Source organism: Scatophagus argus, chromosome 8 (assembly GCF_020382885.2).
Source record: "Scatophagus argus isolate fScaArg1 chromosome 8, fScaArg1.pri, whole genome shotgun sequence".
NCBI classification, from domain to species: Eukaryota; Metazoa; Chordata; class Actinopteri; family Scatophagidae; genus Scatophagus; species Scatophagus argus.
In genome coordinates, this window is record NC_058500.1 from 9,279,232 (window position 1) to 9,299,677 (window position 20,446).

General features: G+C 41.0%; 1 protein-coding gene across 3 annotated transcripts; it reads left to right on the forward strand.

Moving 5' to 3' along the window:
• The first annotated feature begins 1,531 nt into the window (after positions 1 to 1,531).
• Positions 1,532 to 20,189, forward strand: slc6a6a (solute carrier family 6 member 6a). 3 transcript variants are annotated; one of them, XM_046398203.1, is made up of 15 exons: positions 1,541 to 1,678; positions 3,845 to 4,076; positions 5,997 to 6,226; positions 6,332 to 6,466; positions 8,403 to 8,637; positions 9,226 to 9,358; positions 10,047 to 10,181; positions 11,778 to 11,881; positions 12,022 to 12,146; positions 13,675 to 13,787; positions 14,919 to 15,056; positions 15,492 to 15,594; positions 16,790 to 16,890; positions 17,015 to 17,185; positions 17,812 to 20,189. In XM_046398203.1, exons 2-15 carry the CDS (start codon positions 4,066 to 4,068, stop codon positions 17,965 to 17,967), a joined length of 1,890 nt encoding a protein of 629 aa, XP_046254159.1. In that variant the 5' UTR covers positions 1,541 to 1,678; positions 3,845 to 4,065; the 3' UTR covers positions 17,968 to 20,189. The 3 variants fall into 3 exon arrangements, with proteins under 3 accessions (XP_046254160.1, XP_046254159.1, XP_046254161.1); XM_046398204.1 differs by lacking the exon at positions 3,845 to 4,076 and having other exon boundaries at positions 1,532 to 1,678; XM_046398205.1 differs by lacking the exons at positions 1,541 to 1,678; positions 3,845 to 4,076 and adding an exon at positions 4,123 to 4,673.
• Positions 20,190 to 20,446: the final 257 nt, after the last annotated feature.

Sequence of the window (20,446 nt, forward strand, 5' to 3'; positions counted from 1 at the left end):
AACAGTTGCCCTGCTGACAGAGTTTTTGTTCTCTGCAGGGAGAAACCAACTCTGAAACTCAAGAAGACCCGGTAGCTTAGCATTACAAGACTGAATTGATATGCTACTTCTAAGGCTAAGGAGGAAGTGTGCAACTCATCACACACACGGCATAAAATAAAGAACAATGTGTTCTTCTCTGTAGTGATTTGAGAGTATTTTTTTCAGAAAATTTCATAATGAAATGCTTTGCTTCATTTGACTCATTAGTAATCGTGTCTTTACTTCCTGTTTCTGCAACAACAATCTAGCTAAAGGTGATCTTGAAAGACTCCATGCTAACATGCTAACAGCACATGATGACTTGCTGAGAATATGGCTCATGACTGACCTCGTGATGAACAGACAGCGGTTTGGAAGAGGATGCCATCTTGATACCCCTTGATGCGCCATCTTGACCCTTTACCTGCAATACATGACATACAAACACGTGGCTGTGCCATCTGTTTGGCATAGCTGATGCTCCAGATTAAGACAATGCCACAGTGATGCACGTGCACTCACTGCAGAGACAGACAACATTGGTGCAGCTGGTAATTTGTCATCTTTGTTCATAGAGCATCTTTTGGTGTCTCAGTCTCATTATGTCAGTGTAGCATATTAGCATGCTATCGCCTGCCAAGAACTTGACTTAACTAGAAGTGATGGTGAAGCTTTAATTTAATACCTTTTTGATAACGGCGCATGAAAAGAGTCATTCTTTACAATATACTTTTTATGATTTATTTAGGAACTGGATCAGATAGATTCAGATAGAACTGAAACTGATCAAGGATCGAGGTGGGAATTTTGAGGGAAGCTACCCTGAGCTGAACTCTGAACTGAAATGCAAAAGTAATTTAATAAAATTCAAATTCTCACCATGAAGTTCCGTTATCTAATATCTCCTTATATATAGGCTTAGGCTATTCAATAACTCAAGAAAAACAAAAGAACTGTTGTGTTAGTCACTGCAGGATGTACATATTGAAATCCAATTCAACGGCTGTCAACACATTTCATTTTTAAAGGCCATATTAACCTGCTGGTGGTGCTAAAGTAAAGTCTGGGGTCTCCAGCCAGAGAACATTTTTCATGAGTTACAAACATTTAAAAATGCATGAATACTTATGTAACTGATCTTTAAAGCTTTATCATTTTTATTCTTCACCATTAACCAAGGCATTAGTTTACAGCTCATGAACATCTCATTAGAAAGCATTACCAAAATTATTAACAACAAGCAGTTTCTGGAATTTTACCTCACATATCTGCTTGAATATCCATTGCCTGTGATTTTAAAGCAGGTCAAATGTTGCAAATGAATGGAAATCAATATTCCTCGTGTAAACACGATAAGACAGTACTATAACTGGTGATTCATTTTGGCAGTTATTACAGTGACTTACATTTAGAGAAGCAGGTGAAGGGTGGAAGGAGGGAGGCTGTCGCTTTAAGAAATTGTTGCATGGAGAAGCTGGTGATTTTCCACTCAAACTGATATTAAATGCGCACCAGCTCATAGAAACAATGGTCTCACTGACAACAAATAGGTTAAATTGTCTCACATAGCGTTAAACGTAGGCGACAAACCAAGGATCAACACTTTTGCTTAGCAAACGAAGACAGGTAATCCGGCTTCTTCTGTCCTACATATCAAGTAAGTAATTGAGATTAATATTGTTTTTTTTTATTCGCCTGAACTCATTTGTCCCCGTATTTTCATGTTGGATAGTTAATGCTGCTTCATTTTACTCTCTGATGGAAATACATCACGTTTGCTGTGTTTCTCTTCGATAAAATAATCTGTGCCCTTATTATTTCAAAATGATTCCCCTAAGAAACAAAAAGAAAAAAAAACGAAATCCTGAGTTTTTCTCACTTGAAATAAAACAACCCAAGCAAATAATATATTGGCCATAAAAACGTGGGTCTGGCCTTTGAACCCTGTACCCTGTGTTTATGGCTGATAAGACCCGCTCCTCGTTTCTCTTTGATAATTTTTTTGCAGCCTTGCGTGATGCGTTCAGGCGCACCCCGGCTTCACAGGGACACGTGATGTGCGTGTTTATGTGTAGAGGAGATAATGTTTATAGTATTTTGCAGGCTCCAGGTGCACCTTCACCCTCCACACCCACAAGTCATCCACTGAATGAATGAATGTATGAATGAATGAATGGATGACTGGGCGAGTTAATGGCTGCTTGTGCACACGTTAGAGGGGATGGTTGAAATAGGTCTGATGGACTAAGGCGTTTACTAGCTTATATATGCTTAGTGGCACATACTTAACCCAGTTTTTCGCTGTCCGCCCCATCCAGTGTATGATTGATTGACGTGTGTCCTTTAATAACCCCAATCCTCCCTCTCAGTCGGATAAAAACTGAGGGGTCACTGTACTGTTTTTAGCTGCGGGTACTGAAAACAAAGTTCTCAAACTGGCAACTTGTAACAGGGGTCTGGGAAGGGTTTCCTGAGAGTCCCCTGCACAAATAAGTAGCGATTTATTAATATTCACAGTAATTTTATTTACTACTATGTATGATGATGTATGATGTGACTTGATTTCATGGTATAAAAACCTGTTGGAGCTCATCATTTGAATTAAAACTGTCAGCATTTTTAACCTACTAATGAAATAAAACTCTTGTCAAACCTTCAGACAAATGTTGTTTTTCTGCTAAGTTAAAAGTTTGATTGTCTTTCTAGCGCTGTGATTTCCCACAGGATATGTGATCACCACAAGGTGATCTTCCACAAGACACTTTAAATTCACAATTTAAGAATATTTCAGGAGAAACAAAAAACGATGAAGCTGACCACTGAAGAAGGCGTTTAGAAGTTGCAGAAACAGAACCTTTTAAAACAACTAAACCCCTTTTCAGAGGCTTGCTAAGTCATGGACAAAAACAGCCCAAGATTTTCTCTTTATTAATGGTGAACACTTTGATGAGTTGATCCATGTGAAAAGGCCCTTCTTTCTGTTGCAAGCTTCCACTTTCAAAATCCAAACCCTGAGGTCTCTCTCACAGTAGATTAGACGGCGTTTGTCGAGGCTTACATAACCACAATGGTACACAGAGCATGACACTGACCAAAATATGATGGATTATGGCGTCGTGCGAAGCTAAGAGGTGTCAAGGTGTGTGTGTGCGCAGCGTTTGAATGACACCTCGCCATCAGCTGATCCTTGCCCCCCCATTAAACTGCATAATCCCGCAGAGGAATTCATCAGTATTTAATTGACCCTTGCATGCCACCATTTGTCCGGCCACAGTGAGCAGTGAATGTGTAGCCTGTCCAAACAGACCACGAACAAGCGGCGAGGACACATTACCGTATTAGGACTTGTTATAAGCTGATACTGTACGCGTTTACATTTCCCAGATAACAAGCCGCATGTCGTGAAAGAACAGAGGACACTGATTCGAAATGTCCCGCATACCAGGAATTATCACCGCGAATAAAAATAGTTTTCACACAAAGATGCTTGGAGGTGGCGTGTTGATGTCATGAGGGGTTAGTTGTGAAACCGACTTCATATTTAGTGCTGTTTGCGGCACTGAAACAGAAGAAGAAGAAGGAAAAAGAAGAAGACACTGAAGCTGCCTTCAAGTTCATCCATTTGTAGGCTACCTCATTGTAATTTAAGACAAACCCCCAGTGTTGAACGAGCCCAGCCTTTCTTTTCCTCTGACTTGTCCTCTGTGTCTCCGACATGAATAAGAAGTGTGTGTGTTTGCATGTGTGACATACACTCACTCGTCCTCCAACCACCACCACCACCACCAACAAGCACTTGGCGCTGTGTGTGTTTTGCGGACAGGGAGGAGTGGAAAGTGGAAATTTACAGTCTCCCACGTTGGTACCTGAGTTGTCCGTCACAGCGAGGCTGCGTCCAATCTCTACTTTGGATTTAATTGTCTTTAGCCAAGAGGCGGGCCGTGCTGTCAGCTCCACTTCTTGTGACCCTTGTCGGCATAAAGGCATTCAGTACAGAGGAATGGTGACAGCTGAGGGAGAGGAACTCTATACATAGTCGCAGCCATGAAGGAAATGTAAGTTTTAAAAACTGCTTTGATTTTTGTGCTGTTTTTTTTTTCTTTCCTGCACGAATGGGCTCACAAATAGTTCGGTCAAAATATGTATGATAGTTTGAGGTATGATAGTTTGGTGCTTATTCTAAGAGTATATTTGTTGGTTAAAGGTTAAATAAATAGAGGAAGGACCGCAAATAGATTTTATTGTTGACTTTTGTGCTCGATATTGATGTTGAAAGAAATAATGCTGAGCTGTTTTTTTTTAATTATTATTATTTATAAGGAATTTGTAGTCCCATGTCTGGATTAAATCCCAAGGACAGTTTGCCTTAAGATTTATCTGGCGGGCAGACATAACACCACGCAGGCAGGTGAAAGCTTGTAGGCTGAGCAGACGAGAGTCAGAGTGGAGGAAAAGGGATAAAGGGGACATACGAAAACAGGATGAGAGTCAGAGTGAGCCAGAACTGATCCAGTTATGTAAGGAGGTCTGAGAATGGAATAGCAGTTCAAGCTGACTTGTCATGCATAACAGGAGCGGAGAAACCCCAGAAAATGATGCGACGCAGTTGGCACTCAGTGTGCATGGAAGGTTGTTGTTCAAGTGCTGACTAAGTGAGCAGAAACAAAGTTTGCAGAAGGAATGTGATAGCTTTTCACAGAGTTTCCACTTCAAGTGGGAGTAGTAGATTCCTGAGAGGAGAAAATTGTTCTTATCGCTCTGATGGTTGTTATTTTGTCCTGAGTTATTGTCCTCTAATTTTCTGCTCATTGCTGTCCGTATTTAAATGTTTTTGTTTCTGTTTAAATGTTAGCAGCAGTTTCAGCAAAACTCACGTTCATGTTTTCATCATGTTTTGAATGTTTTTTGTACCATCTGTTCTTTGATCAAAGCTTCAAAGAACAACACTGTCTAAATTTAAGAGGAAATAGTCGATGTTGCTCTTGAAAGAAGAGCAAATCTGCCTAATTAACTGTAATACTAGATTACAGTTAATTATAGCTTTTTAAGTTTCCCTCTTTGGTTCTTTATTACTCTTCTCCTGGGATCTTAACTTACTTTCAGTATTAGCATGTCTTACTCAGTTATTCCTGTCCTATTAGGGTTTCTTTTCTCATCTTTGGCTCATGCGGGGAAATTGGATACTTTGGTGAGTGATAACAAATCCTGTCTTTCTTGGAAAGGCGGTTTACAGTCTACACACTCAAGTGAATTTAAGCTGCTGTATCTTCGAGCAGACAGGGCTTTGGGACTGCAAAGGGATATCTTGCTCACTAAATCTCGTTTGAGGTGGACTGACCTGTTGCTGATACAGTAGCATAAGAAGAAAGAATTGGGGAAAGTTTTCCACTGGGCAGGAGCTTGAAGGCGTGTATCGGATCCAAACAATCCCTTCCTTTTCCCTTCGGTGACAATGCGTCCCCCTCTGAGCAGAAACAGACTTAAGTTGGAAAACAGAACTCCATGTACAGCTTATCAGAAACACTGTTGTGAATGTACACGTGTTGTCTGGGTGTTGTTTTAACTATGCTGTTTGCAGCGTGCACATAAAATATTGATGTTTCTGAAGGCAGTGGATGTCAGTGGATATTTGCACTGCTTGATTGTCCCAGTGTACAGTAGATTCCATTAACCGTTGTATGTTAAACGCTGGAATATGTATTCAGTCGTGAAGCTTTTGCTGTCTGTTTCAACACAAATCAGCTCCCCAAACATTTCTTTAGTCTGAATGACCTCCATACATCACTTATTCAGTAATGTATTAGCAAGATTAGCAGCATAGTACTGTGTAACTCAGTGGTTACACAGCATGCTGTAACACAATCAGGAAAGAGCATTATCTCCCCGATGCTCCTCCCTATCTGTGTCTCATCCATCTGTCTTTGTCTCTCTCTTTCCATCTTACATGTCCTTTTCCTCTTTTTTGCCATCCACAGCATGGCACAAAAAGAGAAGCTCCAATGCTTGAAGGACTTTCACAAGGACACTCTGAAACCTTCGCCAGGGAAGAGCCCAGGCACGCGGCCCGAGGACGAGGCTGAGGGCAAGGTTCCTCAGAGGGAGAAGTGGGCCAGTAAGCTCGACTTTGTCCTGTCTGTGGCCGGAGGCTTCGTCGGATTAGGAAACGTCTGGCGCTTTCCTTACCTTTGTTATAAAAATGGTGGAGGTAGGCAGCAGATACACAACAGATGCCAGAGTGTTAAAGTAGCAATTTGGTGATCGCAGCATGAAGATGTCTTACTATGACCTGTTTCCTTTATCCTTTACCCAGGTGCGTTTCTCATCCCTTACTTCATCTTCCTGTTTGGGGGTGGCCTGCCTGTGTTCTTCCTGGAGGTTGCACTGGGCCAGTACACCTCTGAAGGAGGGATCACCTGCTGGGCCAAGCTCTGCCCCATCTTCACAGGTCAGTCCAAGAAACAGAAGCACTGCACAGAAACAGAGGCCCATCGCAAATCACCAGTGATAAAACTGTTTAATATTTAATGCTAAGTGAAAGGTTCATTTCTGCAAAAAGGAAATGCTGCCCTGATTTACTTCCTGTTTCATTACAATATCCGCCCCCACCCCCACACACCACAAATTATTCTGACCAGACTTATTTCATTAGCCTGCTTTGAGTTGTGTAAACAACACTACACAGCACAGTAAAGCCGGACTGGAATACTGAGAGGACTGAACATAGAGTACCACGAAGGGAGAATGATGTTATGTTGTGTAATTTTGTTCCATGATCAGCTTCGGGTAAAGTGCACACGTGCATATTCCTGCACACGCACATTTCATTCTTGGACTACAGTTTTGGTGTGTATAATGGACTCATGAGTTGGTTACCATGGAAACAGGCTAGCAAAAAAAAACCAAAAAAAGATAAATAAATAAATCAAGTTGCCTAGCAATCGACACAGTCATGAAAAGCTAATTTTTCTTGTCATGGAGCTGCAATGTGGATCCACTTGTTTTGTCTCATAGGATCTGAAAAATTCAGTATGCCTTCTGTGTTCTGGTTCTCTCACAGGTCTCTTGACCTGAAATCACCATCAGATATTGATACTCGAATACTATCTAGGGCCTCCGATTGTGATTAACTTTGAGTGACAGCTGTAGACAAGCACTGGGGCATCGCACCCTCAGCAGCTGCTGTCACACCCTTACTCATGTTCACACACGGACTGTGACATGAAAAGAAAGGAAACTGTGTGGCACCGGATCTCTAGCAGCTGCTGATAGTCTCCACTATTCACAGAGCACTGAGGTTGCTGTCTGTCCATCTGGCAAAGCGTCTGGCACAGCAGAGAAAGTCCACAAGTGGCTGCAAAACTGGCCAATCACAAATCTTCCCATTGTTATCCCCAGGCGCCTGCCCCCCCCACCACCACACACACGTTTTAACACACAGAGAAGTTGCCACTTTACTCCCAGTGCACCGCAGCACACAGTCGTGTAACACACCCACACACACCTGTCATAGCGCTGACTGGTCTATCAGTTTACGTTTGGAATGTGGGAACGAGGAGGTGGGGGGTGACAGAGATGATCAGTCCCAAAGTTTAAAAATACTCTTTGAGGAGTGGGAGAGTAGCAGGGATTTCTGTGCACAGGTTCATGGCAAAGTCATCTAAAAATAGCTTAAAAACACTAAGGACGTTATCACAGTCACGTTTAGGAAGTTTCCCCTCTTCCCTTGAATTAATAAAGGGTCACTTGTTCTTCATGTTTGTGATAGGCTGATTTTGAAGTTGTTCTCCACCTCACACGAGTAGTTTTAATTGTTTACTTAAAGTTCTCATTTTAAAGGATAACCCCGGGCTTGTATGCATACAGTATAGTCATGTTAACTGAGTCTCATATGAACATGTTCTGCATTTAGTTCCTCCATATCATGAAAAATGAATGTCAGCTTTTGTTAGTAAAATATGACCAATTCCACCAACAGTTTTTAGGCATTTGCCCACTGGCAACTATGGATATTCCATACACATAAAACTATGTATCTGACGTAATATTTTTGTGGTTGATTGGGTGATTCTATGTGTCAACACTAAAAATAAAAACATCATTATTATGAAAAAGAATTTTTTCTTTACAGGGTTTGTCATGGTTATACATATGGTTGCGTATCACTGTAACATGAAGCATGAACAGCCTGTTTCTGCTGGATGTATAAATAAACTGTTTGCCAACATGGTCACCATATTGAACTGCTTTTGCAGGTTTAAACTGAGGGTTCACACAAGCCACAGCTTAACTGTAAGATGTGAATAAAACAGAAATCACAGTGGTGTCCTGGATGAGATCTTGAGCTGATGTCAAAATTTGCCTTCTTTCCTTCTTCTTTGCAGGTATTGGCTATGCCTCTATTGTGATCGTATCTCTACTGAACATCTACTACATCGTGATCTTGGCCTGGGGACTCTACTACCTGTTTCAGTGCTTTCAGCCGGAGCTCCCCTGGGCAAAATGCAAGCAGCCGTGGAACACAGAATACTGTGTAGAGGACACAGTCCGCAAGAACAAGACCCTGTGGCTAGCTGCCAACATTACCAACTTTACCTCCCCCGTCACTGAGTTCTGGGAGTGAGTAGTTACTGTCAGCATGCCTAACTAATGCGCACACACACGTGAACAGACTAAAGTAACACTGCCTCTTTATCTTGCTTACGTAAATGTGTTTGAACAGGCACAGTTCCTACAAAAGGCACAGTTTACTTTTAGTTCTCTATTAGTTTATCATAAACTTCATTTTGACAGAGTCTTTCATGCTTTCTGTGCAGCTTCTGAAAGTTTGAAAACAAAACTAAAATACACATTGTAAATCTCTGCTTTTTTCATGCCCATTTGCTTTGTTACATGCATGAATGTGATGAAAATTCATCCCAACAAGTTGCACTAAAGCAGAAGTGTTTACGCAGCATTAGACACTGAAAGGTTTTTTTCCTCAGCATTTTAGCGTATTTACTCTGTGAACTGTCCAGTGCAGCAGACCAGCACAGAAAGTCATGTGCCTTTCTGATTTCCAATTTTACCGTCATTTCGATTAGTGCAAATCTAGAGTTGTCATATGACCTACTTTGTTGCATGTTTTAGAAAAATAGGTGCCCTTTTCTGTTTCAAGCCTGACAAAGTGCCATTAACCTGTTCTGTGGGTCTCTGAATCCCCTGCAGACGAAACGTCTTGAGCATCTCCTCTGGGATTGAGGACATAGGGCCCCTGAAGTGGGACCTGGCCCTGTGTCTCCTAGCAGTGTGGGTTATCTGTTTCTTCTGCATCTGGAAGGGAGTCAAGTCCACTGGGAAAGTGAGTGCTTAGGCGTAGACACATCCTGTACTTATTGTGTTGCCTTGGATGCTGTTTGGCCTTTATTTTTTAGCCTGACAACTCAGTGGCAAAACACTGTTGCTCAGAGAAAACCCACATGCTTGGAAAGCGGTTAATTTGGTTGATTTAAAGACACAAGCCTCCGCTGTCCTGGAAGTGACTTCTTGGCCAGACTCACTGTCGGCTGTAAACAGTGGATCGACCCTCCTTAGTCCTCTTTCTGTTTCTGTTAGCAGGACAGAAATTGGGCCAGAGCCAATAGGAGGGACTCTGTTTTATTTTGATCAAACTATTAACTCCATTCAGGACCGTTTCTGGATTTATGTCAGTATTTCAACGTTAATTAGTGTGATTAGTGTACCGTAAAATGATAAATCTTTAACTAAACAGCAGTTCAAAATCAAGAAGCACGTCTGCTGTGCAGTGTACTGCCTTGTGCTCTATTGTGCCTTCAGGTAGACCATGTCACTGTTCACAGGCCTTACCTACTTTTTCTCTGTAAAAATACTTCAGGAATGGGGAACTGCTTCCAGATAACAATGTTTCTTTTGTCCTGCAGTCTGAAAAATATTAGAGTTAGACATAAAAACTTTAAAACAGGAAGTAATTTTCAGCATGTGGATGATGAGTCATGAGTTTCTAAACTGAATTCCTTTGTTCTCCCTAGGTGGTGTACATCACGGCAACTTTCCCATTTGTGATGCTGATTGTGCTGCTGGTGCGTGGAGTGACCCTGCCCGGAGCAGCCGAAGGGATCAAATTTTACCTTTACCCTGACTTGACCCGCCTAAAAGACCCAGAGGTAGGACCAGCACTTTTATTTTTCTCTAAAGGTTGCTTGTTCCAACTCCCCCGTACATCTTTCACGTTTCTATCTCACTGTGTTAAAGGAATAGTAGACATTGTAGGAAATGCACTGATTTGCTTTCTTGTTGAGATCTGGGTGAGAAGATTGATACCACTCTTATGTTTGCACAATAAATATGGTAACTACAGCCAGAAGCCAGTTAGCTTAGGATAAAAAAGAAATGGAAACAACTAGCCTGACTGTCTGAAAGTAATGAAATTGCTCGCTTGCCTGGAAGGTGAATTTTGTTACCTTAGGGCAGAGCCAAGGTGTTGTCTCCGCTGCCTTCAGCCTTTATGCTACCCTTAGCCAAGCTAAGCTAACCTAAGCTAAGCTAAACTAAGCTAAGCTAAGCTAAGCTAAGCTAAGCTAAGCTAAGCTAAGCTAAGCTAACTGGCTGCTGTGTTTAAGTTGTTTCAATCTTCTCATCTATCTCTCAGAGACTAAATCACTGTATTGTTATACAAGCAAACAATAGGCCTAGCTTTGATTTTTTGTTTTTTGTTAACTTAAAATTATTAACTTGACTGAATAATTTCCCATGAGTGACTGGATTTAAACCAAGCAGTCTCGACTGAGTGGCCCCTGTGTGTCCTGTGCAAATGCTGAGGTGTTGAAATAAATCAGATTTAACTATGCGTCACAGGGTACATGATGTTCACAAGGTTTCAGATACGCTGTGTGGACAAAAGTATTAGGACCATTACACCAACAGAGACTTTAATGACACTGCACTCTAAATGCATAGACAGCTTTGCAGGTATAACTGCTTCCCCTCTTTTGGGATGGCTTTCCACAAGATTTTGGAGTGTTTCTGTGGGAATTTTTGCCCACTTATGCAGTAGAGCATTTGTGAGGTCAGACACTGGTGTTGGACTGCAAGTCAGGTCGACTTGCAGTCTCCGTTCCAGTTGGGGTTGAGGTCAGGGCTCTGTGTGGACCATTGAAGTTCTTCTACACCAAACTCATCGAACCATGTCTTTATCTAGCTTGCTTTGTGCACTGGGGCACAGTCATGCTGGAATAGAAAAGGGCCTTCACTAAGCTGTTGACACAAAGTTGGAAGCAGGGGGCTGAACCCAACCCCTGAAAAACATCCCAAAACCAATAATTCAATAATAAAGGGGTGTCCCAATATTTTTGCCCATATGTGCAGAAGTACTGACATTTCATCATAACATTCTATGGAGTCCTTCTAGAAGCATGGCTGTGACTGACTGTAGCTCAATTAAATTAGTGGATGCAATATTTTTGAATTAGAATGGATCCCATGACTACTTTTGTTTAATAAACGGGCTTTTCTGTGGAGTTCTATAGCATCTTTAAGCTCACTTTCTGTAACTTTAGTGGTTATAGTATAGATATAACATATATCTTATATTACAGTATTTAGAGAGTGGATATTGTCTCGAAACATGACTCAGCATCTGCTGGATATTCATACAAGCAATTCTTTGATTAGCTCAAAGTGAGGAGCTCATGACAAAATATCCAAAGGTTGCCCTCATCAAATCTGTGAAAATCAGTGAACCTCTTCCCCTGTCTGGTCAGGTGTGGATTGATGCGGGAACCCAGATTTTCTTCTCCTATGCCATTTGCCTGGGAGCCATGACGTCACTGGGAAGCTACAACAAATACAAATACAACTGCTACAGGTGAGTTGTGTTCCTGCTGGGAGGAGTGGGACAGTAGTAGTGACAGCAACTCGTGTCAGAGACGGTTGCGTGAAAAGAAAATGGGAACTTCGGTTCCGCTTGTGTTCATTAACAACCTCCATGACATATGTGTGACATAGGGACTGTTTGCTGCTGGGAGGCCTCAACAGCGGTACCAGTTTTGTGTCTGGCTTCGCAATATTTTCCGTCCTGGGCTTCATGGCACAAGAACAAGGGGTGGACATTGCCGATGTGGCAGAGTCAGGTACGAGGGTCCAAGGTGATGGCAGCAGTGATGGTGGGCGCTGCTGCCCGAAAAAAAGACAGATTGGAAACTTATCAAAAAGAGATAGTCAAGCAACAGCAAACAGGAAAAAAAAAGTAATTCAAGTAATTAAAGTCTCGGAAACGATGATGCTGAAATGTAGAGGTATCGGCAGTTGCGCACTCCTTGAACAAAACCTCAAAGAAACAGAATTGTGTCTTCAGTGGGAAGAATGTTCCACCTTTTCTGAGGACAGATTACATTGCATTGGTCCAGTGCTGTGTGTCTTTGCTACACAATGAACTGCGGTGTTAAAGAACTCCAGTACTGGGCCATCATCACTATTCCAGGTATTCAATGGCACCAGGTGTCCTCTTCATGTCCCACATTCAACCGGCTCATGTCATTTAGTAACCTTACATCTCTGTGACCTGGGGACATTGGTAAGAATATTGGCTGTTTGTACTCTGTATGTGCACTGGCATTCTGAGGTGATATTTCTGACCAGCAGCACTGCAACTGTAAGCCCAGTTCTGTTAGCGAGTTGTGGATCTCCTGAGGTGGATGCCACCGGTTCTGTTTCTGTCTTCCTTCATACTCTATGTGGACTTTGAAGGCGATGCGTCTTCTTTCAGCATGCTCGCTCTGTTCATTTAAAATTAAACCTTGCTGTCTGTAATACTGCAACCTGAACATACTCTTATGAAATCAAACTACAGATGTGTGACAGTGACATCATATATGAACGCAGTACCAAAATTAATAAATTAAAGCATATTTTTCATAGAGATGTATTTTGCTAAGCTGTTGAGTTGAAGTACCAGTTTATGTGATTGCTGATTTTGTGTCTCATGCTCATGCTATTTTATCCTGTAAAACTGATTTGTGACTTTGCAAAAGTCCTCATATGCTTTGTCTGTGTCAGATTAGATTCCACTTTGTTGTAATTGTACTCAGTAAGGAGCAGTACAATAAAATACAGTGTTCCATCTTACCAGATAGCACAAGATATGAATAAAAAAGAGATCTAACTGTAATATATAGAAAAATATACAAAATGTAAGACAGCTATGATATGTCAGTATGTAACTATGAAAGTACAGTATTACAAGAACCTGATAAATAGAGTATGCAGTACAATGATCTGGTTCTGTAATATGTAAAGTGTAGACAGTATATACAGTTCAGTATATTGGTTGATGTTTGGACTACATGTACAACAATACAGGACACTTGAGCATGAAGAAACACTCTCGTATTTCCTTCTAGCCACTTAACACAGACTCCTCACACAACACAATGATGAATAAACACTCCTGTTTAAGTTTATCCTGTGTCTTTCAGTGTTTTGACACATTGGATCATATTTCCTGTAGATAATTGGCAGTGGCAGACACTGCTCAGCCTCTCTAGCTCAGCCTATACATTATTTTCTAATCCCCTCAAGTCGTCCAAGCTGAAATCAGACAGAGATGTTAATTCGATCTTCCGCCCCTTCTCCCCTATCCCCACTATGTTCTCCTTCCAGGTCCTGGTTTGGCCTTCATCGCCTACCCTAAAGCTGTGTCCATGATGCCACTGCCAACCCTCTGGGCCATCCTCTTCTTCATCATGCTGCTGCTTCTCGGCCTCGACAGCCAGGTCAGTGTTTTTACAGGGACTGTCGTGTCAAGATATGTACAGAATAGTTAGTTGGTTTACCACCAGTTGATTTCACGTACACTTGCCAAGTCCCATAGGTTAGTTGGCTCCTGCTAGCCCCAATGTGTAAAATACATTTAGTGTCTCTCTCTCTCTCTCTCTCTCTCTGATCCACATTTAACATCTCCGACATATCAGGTAACTGACAGACAGGAAAAGCAGCCCGTTCCCACAAAGGCATTTTACTAGCTACTCTTGACTGCACTGTGGCAGGATTATAGCCCTTTTAATGTCCTCTAACACCTCAAATTAGGTTTTCATAAATTGATGAATACAAGCCAAACATTTACTTGGTAGAAACCATTATAGACACTTGCAGGTATGCCATCTAGCTTTGATAGGAGGCAGATCTTTGATTAAGAGAGGATAATCTAAGGAGACAAAACATTTCCACTCCAGCTATATCACATTTCCTGCCTCCAAGTGTAATTCTACTCCTGTGCTAACTCAGTCGTGCACATGACTGGCTACTCCTCTCAGCCAACTGCGAGATCAGGCCGATGCTCTAAATTTGAGCTTGTGTAAATGCTGCATGAGAGAAGTGGTGCCAGTGACAGTGTGTGTGTGTGAGAGAGAGTGGGTGTATTTTATGGCCATAAATTTCATGCAGATTTGTAGTAATGAATGCTATATATTGTTAACATCCCTCACACATACATGCCTCCGTTGTGTGAGGAGTTTTTGTGTGGTTTTTCATGCAACAAAGCGAGCATGCTCTTGGTGCAGAAAGACAGCGTAGTTTGATAGATAGGAACGATTTAGTAATTTTGTTATGACATTATGCAGCTTATGAGGCAGTGCAGAGACACAGGGGAGTAAGAACAAGAGACACCGAGAGGGAGATGGAGACAGTGATTCACTGTTGTTTTGTTTCTGTTCTGTCTTGCTAGCAACAAACCAGTGTTGCAGAGAGGAGCTCTGTTTAAATTCTCATTACTGTCCAACAAAGACAGCTCTCATTCTCTAATCACTGGTTTGTAGAGGCGAAACAAGAGCTGCATACTCACAGAAAGAGACATTGATTTTTTTTTTCCAACCATGAGAACTTAATAGTTGCTTTTGTCCCCACAGTTTGTTGAAGTGGAAGGACAGATCACCTCTATTGTGGATCTATATCCATCCATCCTCAGGAAGGGTTACCGACGAGAGATTTTTATAGCTGTGATGTGTTTCATGAGCTATCTCCTGGGACTCGCAATGGTAACGAAAGTAAGTTCACCAACAGTCACTTCATGGAGCCTCTGTGCTCTCACTTCTACAGCTTATCCTGTTTTGGAAAGGGAAATGAGACTGTGTATTCGGATCAACAGCAGAGATAACACCACAGACTTTCCACTTGTCTGATGGCTGCTGCATTGTTACGACCAAATATGGCTTCCAACCACCACTCTTCAACACTCGCATCCCGCATGTCTGAACGGAACAATTCAGAATGCCATTTTCCATTTAGCAGTTAACCGTACTTCAATGACGTATCAGCACCTGTTGCACTCTGCCTCTGTTGGTAGGGCGCCAGCATTCTATCAACACCTACAGGCCCACTCTGCTTTAATACCCACTTCTATCTCTGTGACTTTCTTTGCTTCCATACACATCAGGAAGGCAATTAATGCAGCTTTCCTTCTGTTTTTTTTTTTTTTCCAGGGTGGCATGTATGTGTTTCAACTCTTTGACTACTATGCAGCCAGTGGTGTGTGCCTTTTGTGGGTTGCATTCTTTGAATGCATTGCTGTAGCCTGGGTATATGGTAAGTGGAAGCCACTCTGTGTGACAGGTTTCTGTATTGTGTATCGTTTTTCAAAGTAATGGTCCCAAAGAGTTGAATTAAAAAAAAAAAAACACACACACAAATGATCTCTTTGGTGCTAAACAAAGGTGTCCTTGTGGTTCTTGCCATGTCAATATGTTTAACTGCAGGCAGGGGCGTGGTGATGGGGGTGGGGATGGCGTTGGTCCCACACTAGATAATGATTGGCTAGCCAGGGTTGCCTCCCACCAAATTATATCCTACTATAACTAATGAAGGAAAAACAGTCAGCCTGATGAGAAAACCCCTAACTGGAATGGAAGTAATGCTGTGTGTTCCAGTAATAAACTAGTTTAATTAACACTTTACTGTGTTTGCATAAAGATTAATTCAATTGCAATAAATCATGCATTTTCCAAATGTGCAGCCACTATTTGTGCCTGTATTATTGTGGCTGTGAGGCAGGAAGTACATTTCCCCTCGTAACTCTCCCGGACTCAAACAAAGAAACAAATAAGTTTATTTTCTTTTATTTTTCATTGATTAATAACTTTCCCAAGTAGTACATTTATCACAAATGGAGCAAATATACATTCTGCATTTCTCAGTCACCCTGTACCCCTGAATGTCTGTGAAAATGTGAAACCCCTTCACAATGATGTGTTTTCTTTGTACAGTGGAAATGCAGGTTTTGTGTCCTTATATGTGCAATGCTTATTAATCAAATGAAAATAGAGAGACTGTTAGCCTAGCAGGCTGCTTGTCATATCAGTAGTAGCCTACTTTTTCAGATGTTAAAAATGAACCAACAACATGTGACAGCGTTGGCACATGCACAGCTTATACACATTTACGAAAGAGTGCAATAAAGCACACAGTTCACTACAATCAACACATAAAATGATGACCTAATAAACTAATTGATAACTGACAAAGCCAGTACTATTTATTTTATACAGTCAGAGGTACGTGACCTAATGGAAATATATGCTGCATTTCAGGGAATGCAATAGAGATAAGAGGCCATAAATCTACTAATTTCCAAAGGAAGATGTAGGTCATTCTACGATAACAAACAATAAAAAGTGAAAACACCTGAGCATTAGAGTATATCATGTACAATGCTCATTTGACAAACATAGCTGAAAAATATGCCAGAACTCATGTTATTTTTTAATTTCTTTGTACTGGACAGGAGTTGACAATTTCTATGATGGAGTCGAGGATATGATTGGCTACAGACCAAACCCATGGATGAAATGGAGCTGGACCATAATCACTCCTGTCCTCTGCATGGTGAGAGATCGGCGGTGTCACTTTATGGTGCTGGAGTCATGGACATGTGACATGTTGCTGACGCTTTCAAGGTCACAGAGAGATTTACAACTTCTACTAAAAGAAGCATGTGTTTGTTTTCCAGGGCTGCTTTGTCTTCTCCCTGGTTAAGTACAAGCCCTTGACCTATAACAAGGTGTATGAGTACCCGGACTGGGCCATCGGGCTGGGCTGGTGCTTGGCCCTGTCATCCATGATCTGCATCCCCATGGTGATGGTCATCAAGATCTTACAGTCTGAGGGACCCCTGATCGAGGTGAGCTGACTCAGTAGTGATTTTATAGGAAGGAAATGTTGGGATAAGAGTACTTCCTGGACTCAGATTGGGTTTATTATATGTGCTCTTTGGATGGGGATAGACGGGGTAGACATACAGATCACAAATAACCTCCAAGGCACTCTTTTTTAAACTGTTTCTTCTTGTTAGACCTTAAAACAAATGCATTAGGGAGGGGGAGTCAGGGAGTCATACTCATACACATTTGTCTAGTTTGTTTGTTTTAAATATAAATAAAAAAGATTTCCGTGGGGTTTTTTAAGTGCTTCTGAAAGAACTGTTTTGAATTTTCTGAAAAAAGCTTGTTTGCTGTCCTGCTGAGAGAGGATCGTTATCTCTCTCAACCACACACTAAATATGAAGCTTGAGCCAGGACATAGACATTCACCAGCCAGCCAGTAGTGGTCAGACATGCTAGCAGCTGAAGCGGTAGTGATATCTTAGCCATTACACGAGTGACGGTGTAGATATTGAAATATGTCACAAAATTTTAGTTTGACATAGTATGGATTATTATTATTATATGCACGCAAATATGTGCCATAACTCTCTTATTGAGCCTTAAACTGCTCCTGCTAATCTCATCTCTCACTTCTTTACCTCAGAGGATCAAAGCTGTGGCAGCCCCCGCGAAGTCAGGCGTCAGTTCTCGTCCGAAAGAGTACAGCTTGAAAGGCAGCGAGCTGACACAGCCCCTGGACCCAAATGGGAACAACGGCTTGATCAAGCCCACCCACACCATTGTAGAAACAACGATGTGAGCGCTCTCTGTGAGAGGCATATGATTGATGTGCTTTCTGTGTTATTATAATATTTGCTAACATCGGTAATGGTAGATTTACATTGTTCAGTATATTCACGTTAGAGATTCTCTGGTTTGATTTCTATGACGAGAGTTATATATTACTGTTGTAATTTTTTTTTCTCTTGTAATTTTTTTTTTATTTTTTACTATATCAATATTGTTGATGTTACAATTGTTGTCGCTGTAGTTAGCAGTGATCTCAGTTTAGGCAGTATTTTGAGATGGAAGACGGGGGTATACCATGAAGGAAGTGTGACATAGCTGGGCTTTTTTTTTTTTTTTAACGTGAGCCTCCCTGACAAAACATAAAACTCCAGTCAGAAATAACAGTCTTTATCAACCTTCTTTGTTAATCCAGGCTTTCAGTTTCAGGCTGTGTGCCATTCCCAGAAAAAGGGAAATTTTCAGCATCATTAGACTTTGCACAAAAAGGACAGATTGCGTAAATAAGGCAAGAAGAAGAATGCTGGCGGAAAATTGCTTGTGTAAACTCGTAAATTAAGTATTTATTTTACCACTCAGCGCACACTTAATGCCTCCTATTTGTTCATAACAGCTGCGTGTTGCGGAGCTGTTGAACTTGATAAAGACACTGTACCATGTTGAAGGATATACAGAAATCGCTTAAAGTTTTCAGCTGAAACAAAGTTAATTTTGAAAACATCAACAACAACAACAATGAAAACATCATCCAAGCCCGTTTAAAAGAGAGCCAGCTTCCTTCCCGTGACAACCCTGGCTGTAGGCTCAGTCTCCCTTGCTAAGTCATTAATCTTACTTCATTGTACACCTCTTATGTTCAATGTTTACTACATTTCTGTCGATTGGGGAGAGTTGAGGAATTTGCTTTTTTTTTTTTTTGGTGTAATAGAAGTTAAAAAATAAAATTCTCACTTTACATAAAATGAATGAGTAATTAACCACGTAAAAGGTAGAACACATTTAAACCTCTGTACTTGAGCGTGGCAGTCTTGTCGCCCGAGCTAACTTTCTAATGTCTTCGCCGTTACTGTTCAACCCTGCAGTGAAAATGAATGTACCAGGAGCCGTCCACATCTATCAGAGTACATATCTGTGACATGTTAAGTGGCAATATGGAGTGCATTGAGCTGATCTTGCTTGCCGTCTTTTAAGTTACAAGTTGAACAAGGCCTTGGCCAAATACTGTGAGAAATGCATTAATAAGAAGATCCATCTTCAAAAGCAGTCGAGACAAAATAATGAAAGAGAAGAACAGCTAAGGAAAATGAAGTTAGGAGAAAAGGGAAGTGGCATTTTTAGAGTATTCGTACACTGCCTGTGTGACTACTATAGTCAGTCCCAGTGCATTTATTGAAACCGCTCTTTGCACTTTATATGTCCTTTCACCTTTATTGTAGTATTTGTTTTTATTGTTGCAAGGTACTGCAGTTACATTTGCAACACATATCAGGAGGAAATATTTTTAGCTTCTAACTTTTTGATATTTTAAACTTTGATATATACATTATTTGTTGTCTCCTTGCTAAGACAATGACAAAATAGACTAGAAATCTGACATCAAACTTTCTGATTCATAATTATTCATGCGATCTGTGAGAACATCTCTTAAAAAGTAAAATCATAACCTCTTTCTAAACATCCCAACATCTCTCTACATTGTGCTCCTTTCGGTGGCAGACGTGTTCTGCAGAACTACTACTGGGTTCTAGTTTCTAATGTTCACTTTAGGCATTTTTATTGTAGAACTTGAATTGTTTGTACATCACATATGCCTTTTTGTAACAATTTTATACTGTACATCATATGAACACCACTGATTGATTAATTTTAAGGCAAACTCAGAAATTTATTTTCTAAATGTCGGTTACATTGTGAGCCTGGATTACATTTTTCAGTGTGCAATATTGAAGCAATAGCATTCTCTGCTTGTTCAAAATGCACCGTCAAATTTAAAATAATTATGAAGTTCAATAATGCAACAACTCGCACAGTTAAATGCAGAATCTGAGGAAGCAGTAATCCTGAAGCAAGTACTCTGCTGCTTTGTCTGAAAAAAATCTTGTGCTACTTGGAGATTCAAGTGTACCAAAGTTGTTTTTTTTTTTCTTTTTTTTTTTTGTCTCACAGTTTTCCCCTTCGAGATGCATATTGCATCATTTCTATGTAGATTACAAATAAACATCTTTTTCTTTGGAATTTTTTGCTGTCCGTAATTCTTTTCTTTTCTAAATGTGAACATCTCTTTAACGTTTACACCTGCAAAGGGAATACATGAATAATGTATGAGCGTGAAAACTACTGGTACTCGAACTGTGCAGAGGAAGACATCTACTATGGCAGAGAAGAGAGCGAAAACTGGGCCTTTTGCAGGAAGTACCTACATTGCGTTCCATACATACAACATAAGGCAGTTGGCTGTGCAGTGGGTCACAGCTTTACCTGTCACATGTCCT

Coding starts and splice junctions, on each gene's coding strand:
- slc6a6a (XM_046398203.1), top strand. Junction 6,227..6,331: donor TTGTTATAAAAATGGTGGAG/GTAGGCAGCAGA, acceptor TCCTTTACCCAG/GTGCGTTTCTCATCCCTTAC. Junction 17,186..17,811: donor CTGAGGGACCCCTGATCGAG/GTGAGCTGACTC, acceptor TCTTTACCTCAG/AGGATCAAAGCTGTGGCAGC.